The 13067-nt window shown below is 51.1% G+C and overlaps 1 protein-coding gene across 6 annotated transcripts in view; it reads left to right on the forward strand.

Annotated features, from left to right (window-relative positions):
• The window catches only part of PPP6R3 (protein phosphatase 6 regulatory subunit 3), a 114398-nt gene that overhangs the window by 17801 nt on the left and 83530 nt on the right, over window positions 1-13067 (forward strand). For 4 of the 6 annotated variants that reach the window (XM_069066527.1, XM_069066526.1, XM_069066531.1 and 1 more), the window contains exons 2-3: window positions 5159-5304; window positions 12342-12478. The exons of 1 other annotated variant lie outside the window; for it this stretch is intronic. In XM_069066527.1, coding sequence (XP_068922628.1) covers window positions 12467-12478 — 12 coding nt within the window. In that variant the 5' untranslated portion in view covers window positions 5159-5304; window positions 12342-12466. The remainder of the gene's footprint in view (window positions 1-5158; window positions 5305-12341; window positions 12479-13067) is intronic. One more of the 6 variants, XM_069066528.1, reaches the window with a different exon arrangement.

The raw sequence follows: 13067 nt of genomic DNA on the forward strand, positions 1-13067 counted from the left end.
AAAGGGAACCTCTTCACACTCCCTCAAGTCAGGAACTAGGAAGCGACTCAGATGAGCCATTGGACGCTGCAGCTTTCCTTAGAGCGAATGTCTGTAAGGGATTTCCCCAGCTGCGTGTCCGACCTGCTCACTCTCCTGTTTACTCTTCACGGTGACAGTGACAACAGTCACTTCTCTCTGGGGGGTTCTCCGCAGTCCACTCCTTGGGAGTCCTCCCCTGGGGAGCAGCCATCCTGACTCCAGGGCTTGTTGCTTCCACAGAAGCAGGACAGCACGAGGGCTGTACCAGCTTAGAGCTGCCCTGAGACTCTTGGGATGCCCTGTACAGGGCTTTGAGGTTTGAGAATTGCTTTATGAGCAGGCTCTTGTTGGAGCTTGCCTACTGCAAAGGGATTTTCCCTGAAGTCCTACAGAGCTGCTCCGAAGGGCCTTGTGCTGCAAACTGCCTGTGTGCAGCCAGTGAGCGAGAAGAAAAAGGAATGGAGGGACCCTGAGGTCCTTGAGATCCAGGATGGAAGGAAGGAGCTGGTGATGAGACCTGTGGCCTCTGGTGCCTCCACCCCAGTGATCCGAGGCTGGTTAACCAGTCAGTCAGTCCATGACATACTAAGTGTCTGCTGGGTGCCAGCCCCCGTCCTGGGCACTGAGGGTACAAGGAAGGCAACAGTTCATGTTTTTAGTGGGCTTACATGTGAAAAGGAGCAACGAGAAGTACATAGAAAAATACAGCCTGAAAGGAATAAATAGAAACGTGTGCAAAATAGTTAATGTGAGGCGGTTTGGGAAGAAGGACAGCAGTCACTGGGGTCAGCTTTGTGCAAAAGATGCAGGAGCCGTTTCTTAAAGAAAGAGGGATCTCATGGATTGGGGGTGAGGATGGATTTCTTTCCAGTCTTGGAGGATAGCCCGTACAGAGGCATGCTGATGGGGTGGGGGGTGGTAAGGGAGAAGGGGAGTGATGTCCAGTGTGAGGCTTGAGAGGCAGGCTGAGGCCAGGTTATATAGGGTTTTAAAAGCAAAACAGAAGAGGTGAGAGAAAGCCACTAGACTTGGTTGGGTAGGAGAGTCCCATGGACAGATCTGTGCCTAAGGACAGTTGCTTAGGCAGCAGAATAGGATGGACTGGCCTGGAGAGAGATGAGGTGGGGAGATGACCCATGAGGCTGGTGGCAGTGACAGAGCTGGTATGAGTGGAGACATGTTGTTAAGGCAAGAGCATGGCCCATGTGATGTGAGGGAGTGCAGGGAATTGGAAGGATGCTGGTGCTCTGGTCAGAAATAGGGAAATTTGGAAAAGGTCATGTTTTAAGGGGAAAGGGGGTGGATTTAGTTTTTACTGAGGTTTCTAGGTGGCACCCAGGTGCCCAGAGCACTGGGTCTAGAGTCAGGAAGGCCACTGGCTCTGTGACCCTGGACAAGTTACTTAACCTCTGTTTGCCTCAACAGTGAAATGGGGGGGGGGGGTATAACAGCATCTGCCTACCAGGATTGTGTGAGGATCAAATAGATAATATTTGTCAAGCTCTTAGCACAGTGTGGGTGCTGTATAAATGGGGGTTCTCTCCCCTCCTCTTTTGGCTATGTTATATTAAATATGTCTCAGGGAGGATCTGGAGGATGGGTGGAGACAGAAAGTAAAGGCAGTATTGTAGAAGAAACTGAAAAGTTCAGGAAGCTGCTCCCTGTTGCGTGGCACCCCCGGGCCATGTGATGGAGATTTGGAAGATTTGGACGTCCTCTGGCCTCTCTCACGGCCCAGATCCCAGCACCTCCTCAGCTCTTGCTTTGCTTTCAGGCCTCTTGTAATCTTCTGAATGTAGAGGAGGCCATGAAGAGCTCTGTTCTGGGCCTGATGCTGACCAGCCAGGAGGAATTGCTGCTGGGTTGGAAATGGAAGCAATCAAAGGGCTGGGCTGGGCCTTTGGCCACCACTTGGTTCAGAATTGTGGTAGAAAAGCTTCGTTGGGTGGGGGAAAGGGACCTCTAGATCCCAAGGATCCAGAGGAAGGGGAGGTAAGAAGTGAGTATGGGGGTTTGGATACTCCCAACAAAGAAATTCTGAAGCCAGGAAAAGAGACCTTGTCTGGAGATTCCAACCTAGCAACTTATCGAGCAACTCTGTCTTGTTTTTTAGGGGGAAAAAAATCATCATTTCCGAATATAGTCTTTCTTTTTCAACCAGAAACTTCTCTTTTAACACAGAATAAAAAAAAAAATAAGGGAAAAATGCAATTCCATGAAGCTAACCCCTCTGGTTCTCAGACCCTGTGGTGTCCAGAGTGTTTGCCAGCCATTGGCCCCTGCAAAGGAGGGAGAAGGAAATGCATCCTCACACCTCTTCCTTGGGCTCACATTTGGCCGCAAGATCTCTGCCATTTGGGATTTGCGTTCTCAGGTTTCTAAGAAGATAGTGGAACATCTGCTTGGCCTTGATGACGCAAATGAAGCCCATTATCAGGTACTGAAGGAACAGCGAGAGAGAAGGAGGAAGACAAGTGGATAGGGGCACATCTGCATGCCAGTCCTGCTCCCAGCACTTGCCGTGGAACCTTGGGAACCTCACCTCACCTCTCTGGTCTTCCATTTCCTTTTCTCCAAATTGAAAGGATAGAAAGAAAGGAGGAGGGGAGGACAGAGGAGAAGCATTTATTAAATGCCTGCTGTGTGCCAGGTCCTGTGCTAAGCACTTAGCTCATGTGATTCACAGCCACCATGGGAGGTAGGCGCTGTTATCGTCCCCATTTTACAGTTGAAGGAATCGAGGCAAGCAAGGTGAAACCACTTGTCCAGGGTCACAAAGCTAATGGTGATCTAAGGCAGGCTTTGAGCTTTGGCCTTCCTGACTTCAGGCCCTTTGATCACTTTGCCTTTATGCTTTAAGGTGATTTTGAGGGGTGAGGTCCAGGAGGAGCCAGGTGATGGGAAGCCAGCTCTGCTCATGGAGAGGCTTGTCTTTTATAGGTTAGAATCTATTGATCAGTAAACATTCATTAAGGGCCTGCTTTGTGTCATCCCTACATTTTTCTTGTAATGTTTCTCATTAACACAACTCTACTCTTTGGGGATTTTAGGATTTGTACTGTTTGCTTATAAAAATGCCAAAGGCAGCTTCTGAAAAGATTATTTACTTGTAAAACCACTTAAAACGGCTTCTTGGGGTATCTGTGGCCTCGAAGGTTAGTCTCCTTTGCTGTATTTTCATCCAGGTCATGCTTACTGACCATGGGGATTCCACAGGCTGCTCTGCTGGGTCTGTTCCTCCTCTTCTGTTGTGTTCAGGCCTTTTCAGTCGTGCCCCACTCTCGGTGACTGCATTTGGGGTTTTCTTGGCAGAGATGCTGGACTGGTTTGCCATTTCCTTCTCCAGAGAAAACTGAGGCAGACAGTGCAGTGACGTATCTCAGTGTCTGAGGCTGGGTTTTGAGCTCAAGAAGATGAGACCAGGTGCTCTGTCCACGGTGGTGCCACTTAGCTGTTCCTGCCTATATGCTGATGAGTCTCAAAATGACTTATCCAGCCTTAACTTCTTTCTTGACCTTCATACTCACATCTCCAACTCCCTCTTGGACCCCTCAGTAGACATTTTAAACCCAGCCTGTCCAGAACTGAACTCATGGCCTTTCCCCCTAAACCCTTCCCTACTGACCTTGGAAAGGCACCACCATCCTCCCATTTCCTCTGGCTTACAATCATTCCTGACTCCTCACTCACTCCCCCTTCCCGCCGCCCCCCCCCACCCCATGTCCAGTTTATTGTAAGGCCTGGTGATTTCACCCTGTGCAGCACTTGTTGAATACAGGCCTTTCTCTCCCCTCATTGCCTCATACCTGGACTGTTGCAATGACTGCTGGGGGGTAGGGGGCATGGTCTGCCTGCCTCCATTCTCTCCACACTCCAGTCCATCCTCCATTCAGCCGCCAGAGTGATTTTCCTAAAGCTCAGGTCCAGCTGGTTCACTCCCCTACTCAGTAACCTCTCGTGGTTCCCTGTCACCTTCAGGAGCAAATCCGTAAGGCTCTGCTTGGCATTCGGAGCCCTAAGTAAGCTGCCTACTCCCCAGCACTGTACACGGCCAAGGACACAGCCTCCTGGCTATTCCTCACAAGCACTGCCTCTCAGCTCTTGGCATTTTGGGTGTCTCTTCCTTTTTCATCTCCTACCTTCCTGGCCTTCTTCTGGGCCCAGCTCAAAGCCTCCCTTCTCCATAGGCCCCTTCCATGCCAGCCCCTTGCCTCCCTCATTCCCAGCCTCACCTGTATGGAACCTCCGTGGATACCTTCATTTGCGTGACGTTTTCCTTGTTAGCTTGAGTTCCTTGAAGGCAGGGACTGTCTTTGACTTTCCTTGTGTCCCCAGGACTTAGCATAGTGCTTGGTACATGGTAAGCCCTTACTGTTTGAATTTATTTGACTTTGCATTTGGCAGTTGCTTTTATTAGAGCCAAAATGGATAGAGTGCGAGTTCACATCCAACCTCAAACACTTACTAGCTGTGTGACCCTGGGCAAGTCACCTTACCCTGTTTGCCTCAGTTTCCTCATCTGGAAAAAAAGTTTTGTCAAGCTGGAGAAGGAAATGGCAGACCATTTCAGTATCTTTGCCAAAAAAACACCCCACATGGGGTCACGGAAGACTTGGACAGGGCTGAGCAACATCCCTTTTATCACCTTAATATTCCTCTCACAGTTCTGTGAAAGTTCTAAATTGTATAGTTATTACATGCGTTTTTATGCACCAAGAAATTTTTTGGAGCAATTAGAAGCAAATTATTTAATTTTTTAGCGTGTAGTTTGCAGTGAGAGTGTGTTGGAATGGCACCAGAAACTCATTGATGTCTTCGGGTATATTGATGCTGGCTGTTAATTGATTTATTTTTTACTTTACCTCTCACTGATAGCTTTTCTTTATCAACCTTAACTTATCTCTAGCTTGTTTCTAAATTATTGTTTGGGCAAAAGAGCCACCGTGCCTTCATTTTCCCATTGGCACATTGAGCACCAGATCTATTCAGTTGAGATGGGCTGCTCAGATACAGCTTGCTGGGGGGGCCGGGGCTTTCCATTCCTGACCCAGAAGTCTTTAACTGAGTTTTGCTTCCTGGCAGCAATCCGAGGGCAGAACAACTGGATGTATTAGAATTGTCCCTTTTTCTCTTGTAGTTGAACCCTGTGTCCCTGTGTCTTCGCCCCTGTTAATCTGCTAATGCAGTAACTCAGAAGAGCGCTGTTCCCAGGATACCCTGTAATGGGCAAGGAGCCACAGAGAAGAACATTTTTCTTTTGATTTTTAAGCTTTGGTTTGAAAGGTAAGGCCTTTTCTGTTCTCAGCTCCTTTAACTGTCTCTGGGTCGGGGTAGGGGTTGGGATAAGAAGTCAGCCACAGGCAGTGAAGGGGCAGCCTATGCTCAGCTGGCCTCACTCTGGCCTCCAGAGCCTCCTTCAGTATTCGTGTCGAGAACCAGAGCCACATGTGCCGGGAACTGGGGGCCTGGACGTGGGGCAGTCCAGGGAGAAGGGCCTTGCTCGGCAGCTGCAGAGATCCCCCTCATTAGCACCCTATCTGCAGGACTGTACCAGAGTCCCAAGTTCTACTTTCTCAACTCATTTTACTGTCATTCAGTTAATTATTATTTTCCTTTGTGTGTTTGGTTTGTTTGACCTTGTTTGGGTGTTGGTTTTTTTTTCTTCGCAGTGTTCAGGTGACTGTATTAGATGTGTCTGTTTCCATGGAAGACTAGAGAAAAACTTCCTGCCTTAGTTGGTGTGTTCCTGTGGGATTCTGCTAAGGAGGGTTTGAAGCCAATTGCCCTCTCGCAAAATCATGTGTTTTCCTCTTTCTCTCCCTGCCCCAGATAATGTTTAGCTTCTGGTCACCCGGGTTCCAAGTCTTGGAATTGTTCCTGACTTCTTCCTCTCCTCTCTGGATCCTGTTAGTCATGAAATCCTGCCCCGGCCTCTCGGTGTCGCCATGATTGAGGCCTGGTGCCTCCTGTCTGGTCTCCCCCACTCTGGCCCATGTATCCATCTGTCAGTGATGGCCCTGCCCTCTGCATGGCCACCTTTCCTCATGGGCCTTCCAGGGCCCAGCTCTCTGCCTGCTGGGGGGCCCCTTGCTCCCCCCGCCTCCAACTTGTCACAGCCCTTCAGTGCAGGCACAAGTGCTTATGGACACTTCTGGCTTGTTTTTCCACCCCAGTGCAAGCTTTGACCTTCTTCTCTTCTAGTTTCTTTGTACTTGATTTGAAGCCTGTCTTCTGGCCTGTCCGAGTAGGGCTTTGTCTGGATCCTGCCCTCGGAGCATTGATCCCTGGGGCACACTCCACTCGTGACTTTCTGAGTTGAAATCAAGCTCTCTGGGGTCAGGCAAAGATGGGCCCAGTTCTGCAGTTGCTACAGGGCCCACACGCACTCGGGTACTCTGCCTCTTTCGAGGCTGACCGTCTGTCTCTGCAGTTACTTCCTCAGCTGTCACTCTAGTAATTGTTCACAAAACACCAAACCAAATGAGATGAGTCCGGTGGGACTTTTTCCTCCTGAAGCCGTGCTGGCTTTTTGTCATCACCTCACCCTTTCCTTTGCTAGTCCCTACATACGCTTTGAGGATGTGTTCTAGAAAGTTGAGATCAGAGCCGGGCTCACTGGCCTAGAGCTTACTGCCTCCTTTCTCTTCTTTAGGAAATTGGGGGGGGGGGGGGGGGGGTGGCTAGGTGACGCAGTGAATAGAGCACCAGCCCTGGAGTCAGGAGGTCCTGAGTTCAAATTTGGCTTCAGACACTTAACACAAAACTAACCGTGTGACCTTGGGCGAGTCACTTAACCCCAATTGCCTTCCAAAAAGTAAAATAATAAATAAATAAATAGGGAGGGAGGGAGGAAGGAAAGAAAGAAGGAAGGAAGGAAGGAAAGGAGGGAGGGAGGGAGGAAGAAAGGAAGGAAGGAAGGAAGGGAGGGAGGGAGGGAGGAAGGAAGGAAGGAAGGAAGGAAGGAAGGAAGGAAGGAAGGAAGGAAGGAAGGAAGGAAGGAAGGGAGGAAGGGAGAAAGAGAGAAAGAAATTGGGTCCTCCCTTGGCTATCTGCTGGCCTCTGGTCTTTCCCCCATTGCATCTGCTCCTGGGGCGGAGTGCCTGTGCAGGCAGGCCTGAAGGGAGCTTGGTACTTGCTGACTCTCTGATTCATGTCTCTTGGGTTTCCATCGTCCCTGTTATCCATTTGGGTTCTGTTTGGCCTGGAGGTCTTCCTCCCTTTTTAGAGGCTGCGTAGTTCTGCTTTCTCTTCTCTCTTACAATTGTCCCATTCTGATGCTGGCAGTAGCAGAAGAGATCCACAGAAGATACAATACTGAAGGAAACTGAGGCAGCCCATCGGAGATCTTTGAAGGCTGGTGACCCTGAGCACCTGTGGTCTCTCCCTGCCTCCCTCCCCTCCACCACCTGGGGAGCTGGGCCCTAATGCTGGGCCCCAGGATGAAGCCTCTTCTTTCTTCCTATGACCGTTGGCTCTTGTTCTCTGTGTTGCTCTGACTCAGTCATTTTTGCAAGAGGTAAAAACCTTGTCCCTTTGCTGCCCTTTCCACTTGTTCCAGTTTTCCCCCTACGTGTCTGTTCCCTTAACAAATTCCCTTCATCTTAGACGGTTCCATCATTTGGTTCTACGAGGCCCTTGCCTCTTTTGGACGGTGCTGGCTTCTTTAATGTGTTCCCTGACCCTGCGTGTTCTTTCTGCTGAGGAAGAGCCGTTTTCTTGTTCTTCCTTTGCAGCTCCTACTGAGAATGCTCTCCTCCTTGGAAGGTGGTGCTCGCTGTCTGCATCATCCCTGTTCCTGACGGCAGCTTGCCTCCAGGTCTCACCCCCTCCTTGTACATTGGGATTCCAGGCTTATCCATCTCCACATCTCTCCATCAGCCCCAGCTGCTGCCTCCTCAGCTTTAGGAATGGGGGCAGACACAGCCCACGAGCCCAGAAGACATCATCCTCTGTGGCTGCTGCCTTGGCCTGCCCTTTGTCCTCCTCGTTCCTGCCCTCACTCGATGCCTCCCTGTTCTCGCATTGTCTTAGGTTCCCATCTTGACCCTGTGGTCACCCAGTTCACCTGTAAAAATGCTATTGCAGACCCTGTTTTTAATTCTCTGCCTCCTGATCCTATTACCAGTTGTTTCTCACCCAAAAAACCCCAGCCCTAGGCTGCTCCTCCCCAGAGCTGTTCACTGTATGTTGGTTATTTCATTTCCATCTTGCCCTGACCTTATTAGTTTGTTTAGTTTATTTTTCCCATCTCCCACTCCCCACAGCAGCCCTTCCATGTGGCCTCTTTCTTCAAGTCCCCTTCTCTTTCAGCAGAGACGTTTGCCTCATCCTTCCCACTTCTTGTTCACCCCCTGTCCCCTGGCATCTTCCTTGTTTGCTCAAGTCTGCGGTGGATGGGGCCACTCCTCTTCTTGCTAAGCCTTGAGCCCATCCTTTCATCTTCTCGGGACACTTGTGCCATAAATGGTCTCCCCCCTTCCTTTCACATCTTACAGACATGCCTAGGTCTCACCCACGTTTGAAAAGACTCTTCACTGCAGTTTGCCATCCCCCAAGCTTATGTCTTATGGATCTTCTCCCCAGGACAGCCAGCCTTCCAGAAAGCTGCCGGTTCATGCTCCTCACCTTCCACCCCACCTCAGCCTTTGTCATCTGGTCCCGCCCTGCTCAGCCCAATGGCATAGATCTAAGGGCTGTTTTCTCAGGCCTCATTCTGTGTTGGAACCTGTCAAGCAGTTCCTCGGCCCCCTGGGCGGCCTGGGCATTGCCTTCTCTGCAGTGGGTATTCAGTCCTGCCCTTCCTCTGACCGCTGGCACCTCACAGTGGCCCCCTCAGTGCCAAAGTGGGGCACTGTTACTACCCCTACCCCTGCCAGGGTTCCTGTTCCATGACGGGCGCGTCTCGGTCAGGTCTTCAGACTGTTAAATAGGAAAGTATTCAGGTAGCGCCAGCTGTTGTGCCCAGCCGTCTTCCATGCTCCTGCCAAACGTGGCTGCTTTCTGGGGAGATGTGGTTGTGGCCTCCCTCAGCTCAGAAGTGTCTCAGATGTTGCCTCTTTCCCAGGGGCTCATGAGACCCTGCGTAGTCCAACTGTGTCTTCTCTCCTCTCCCCAGGCAGCTCGACCTTTGCCTCCTTAATGGTATGTGGAGAGAACCCTGGAGAAATGGGCCCCGGTGCTATGGGCCCACCTTGTTCTCTTTGCCTAGTGTGGCCAGCTTCTCCTCTCTTTTCAGGCTTGGCCTGACAGCAGCTCCCAGTGTCACACACAGCAGGATCCCTGGGAGTGCCCATCTGGCTTCTGTAGCATTTTTATTGGGCTCATTATGTCCCAGTTACCGTTTAACCGGGTTGGAGCTGTCCTTGATGGTGTTGTGGGGTCACGTGCCAACCCTTCTGCTCTGTCTGTGGAATTTTCCCCTTAGCATGTTAACCTCTGTCTTCAGACTCTGTCACGTCGCTCCTGTCTGCTGTGCTCATGGTGTCCTTTGGTTACCGGGGTTTGTCTTTTCCCTTGCTGGATGGTAAGCTGCATGAAGGCTGGAGATGTTTGCCAGATGTGCTGGGATTGTTGGGTTGGGTGGATTTGTGTCCTCCAGAAACACCGTCCTGATGGCATCAGTTCTCTCCTCTCCCCTCCTCTCCCCTTACTGAAAGACCATGAGGGTGAGTGTGGGGTCTGGTCTGACGGGCTGACCTTAGCCCTGACCAGACTGTTCATGATGACCATAGCAGCAATAGCTAGCAAATGGCAGCTCGTTTGCCCCTCCTAGCACACCTGGGAGGCAGGTGCTGTTATGAACCCCATTTTATAGTTGTGGAAACTGAGGCTGACCCAGGTGACGTGCCTGGCCCCAGACCACACAGGGAGGGGTCAGGCCGCTTCAGACACTCACCTGACTTCTGTGTCTCCTCTGAACTCCTCGTTTGTCTTGGACTTTGAACGCCTGAGTGGATAGTGCTTTCTGTCACTATTTGAACAGTTATCTGATGAGGTAGAAAGAAGGGCCAGAAAGGGAAGCAAGACCTGTGTTTGGGCCCACCTTGGACCCTGGGCTGGGGCCACAGAATGAGGCTTATATTCTGCATTAGCCGAACGCATGTAATCATCATCAGAAGAACAGCTGACAACTGGCTGCAGAAGCCCTTGTTGGGTTTGCCATGTCAGATGAGGCGGATTCCCCCTTGGGGGCAGGGCTTTGTCTGTTGGTCTGCTGCTTGAGGGCAGGCCCCAGGTCTTTGGTGGCTTTGTTTCCCTTTCTCTCAGACAGGTTAGCTGTAGAGACCTCTGTAGCAGCTCTCAGGCTATTCTCACCCTCAGAGGCTGCTGGGCATCGTGTTGCTTTGGGCACGTTTCCTGGGATCTGTGTAGGAAAAGTAGATTCTGGTGGTGTTTGGCCTCTTCAGTCTGAGGCTTTGGGGGTGACGTTGTCCCTAAATCAGCTCTCTTGCCTTCCTTTGTGGAGACCTGCAGAGAAGGTGCCAGCTGTAAGACATTGGACCAGGTTGTTGACAGTGGCCATCCTCATGTCCCTGGGCCTGGCCCCACTGCAGCTGGGGAGGCCCCGCAGGGGCTGGTTTCCATCTCTTTCTCCGTCCCTTTGGTCATCCTGAATCTTTTTCCCAAAGGCAGTGTGCTGTTTACTGTTGTCTCCAGAATCCAGGTGGTCCAGTTCATCTCAGCACTGGCCCACAGATCATTGTGTGGGTAGATTTCCTTATTTCTGTCCTTTTTAGTAACTTCTGCAGTAAACTCACCCATTCTTCTTGAGCGAGGTGATTCTGCCTTTTGTTTCTCTTTGGAGATTATCCAGTGACAAAGCAAATCCTGGGGAGAAGTACTGAGACACCCGGGGCCTGTTGCAGGGACATGGCCCACCATGTCAGTCTGCACCAGCGCCTTGGTGCAGCTTCTGTCAAGGCAGACCTGGGTGGCAGGCCGTCCCATTGCTCAGGCTCAGTGGACATAGGAAAGCCCAGCTGTCATGCGAGGGTACGTAGCTACGCTGAAATAGCACCTGTCCATCTCAGATGGATGTTCTTCACTGAAGGGAGAGCTTGGGGAAAACCCTTCCTGAGACTTGGAACAGCAACTTAGTGCAAAGATTGCTGGACCTTGAAGTCCAGAGTCCGAGTTTCTGATTTCACCCCAGATACTGAGCAGCTCCTCCCATGGAGCCCAGTTTAGGCCACTGGGGCCAGAACACAGGACGGGGATGCCGATTGTGCACCCAGGGTGTGTAGGGCACGGGAAGGGGCTTTGGATCTGGGCAGCTGGAGAGGGTTTGAATTTAATTATCAGGACGGTCTGTTCTGAAAGCTTGTGCGGGTTCTCGCCAGATACCGCTGGCACTGCAGGATGCTGAGGAGGGCTCTGCTCACATCCTTACCGCCCCGGGACTTGGCCTGGGGGTGGACTTTGGTGGGAGCAAGTGCTGACCGAGTCACACTGAAGCGTGGGCAGTGCCCAGGTGGTTTTCTCTTTAGCAGAACTTGTCCCTGCTGACTGCAAACTCTGCCAGTTTGCCAAAGCCTGCTCCTCTGATCTGCATATTTCCTGTGGTGGTTTCCTGTATGGGCACTATGGGCACCAGGTGGCGCCATGGTGCTTAGAGCACTGGGCATGGAGTCCAGCCTGGCCTGACACTTCCTACCTGTGTGACCTTGGGCTAGTCCCTTCACCCTGTTTGCTTGTTTCCTTATCTGTACAGTGGGGCTCATACTAGTACCTACCTCCCAGGGTTGTTGTGAGGTGATACTGTAAAGAAGCCAGGGCCCAGGTGGGTGCTACCATTATCATCACTGTCTCATTGTTACCCTCATTCCCTGCCCCCTTTCCACGAGCCTGGTGGCAGCCGGGAGCACTGGATGGGAATTCTCATTGCCAAACCCCCAGGTCATGATTTGGGATTTAAAGGATTCCAGTGAGTCATTTGGGAAATTATTCAAATATTGGGGCGGCTAGGTGGTACAGTGAGTAGAGCACCGGCCCTGGAGTCAGGAGGACCTGAGTTCAAATGCGGCCTCAGACCCTTGACACACTTACTAGCTGTGTGACTTTGGGCAAGTCACTTAACCCCAACTGCCCTCCAAAGAAAAGGACATTATTCACATATTGTACAGATGCCAGGAAGGCTCTTGTCATCTGCTCCTTGGCTGTGGAAAGTACAGGGTATGTTCAGAGTAGACCGAGATTCTGCTTTTGAGGCGTTTCCCCTCCCCGCCGCTCTGCGCTTGGGCAGTGTGGCACCGGCCATGCTCCCTGGGGTTCTGACCGCTTCCTCCAGCACATGTGATGGCCTTATTTTTCCTTATTCCAAGGGACCTGGGCTCCTGTTGAAAAGTGATGGAATAAACTGACCTCTGCACCCGGCCCCGGCCAAGAGAGACAGACGGAGCCCAGTGGCAGCTCGCCTGGGAGGGCGTTTCTCAGACAACTCAGGGACATGTTTGCAGCAGTACGCTTCTGCTTCTTCATCATTGCGTCTTTCTTTGAAATTGATCGATCAGCTCACAGCCTTGGAAATGGGTCTCACTCAGTGCACTGATAGAAAATTCGGTTGTTTTCAGGTGTTTTGATGGTGGCCGGGTTTCTGTCATAAATACCTTCACCTCAGGGAATCAGTCAAGTCTCCTAACAGCTTTATTATTTGGTAGTAAAAATGTTGATTCGATGAAAGCAAGTTGTTGCAGAATTTTTGACATCCTAGACTATACCAGTGCTGTGTGTGCCCATGCAGGCCTGTGTGCATGCCTGTGGCCATGGTGCCCTGCACTTGTGGGTCCGCAATTGTGCGGGCATCCTGCTCCAAGGAGGAGTCCCCCATAACTGTGCTCCAGTTTTTTAGAAGTGAAGGTTAGAGGGGCGGCTAGGTGGCACAGTGAATAGAGCACCAGCCCTGGAGTCAGGAGGACCTGAGTTCAAATCCAGCCTCAGACACTTAACACTTACTAGCTGTGTGATCTTGGGCAAGTCACTTAACCCCAATTGCCCTGCCCTCCCGCCTCCAAAAAGCAAAAAAAAAAAAAGAAAGAAAGAAAGAAAGA

This window comes from Petaurus breviceps, unplaced genomic scaffold (assembly GCF_028583685.1).
Source record: "Petaurus breviceps papuanus isolate PSGF00001 unplaced genomic scaffold, PetGlider_PUasm1.0 90721, whole genome shotgun sequence".
NCBI lineage: Eukaryota > Metazoa > Chordata > Mammalia > Diprotodontia > Petauridae > Petaurus > Petaurus breviceps.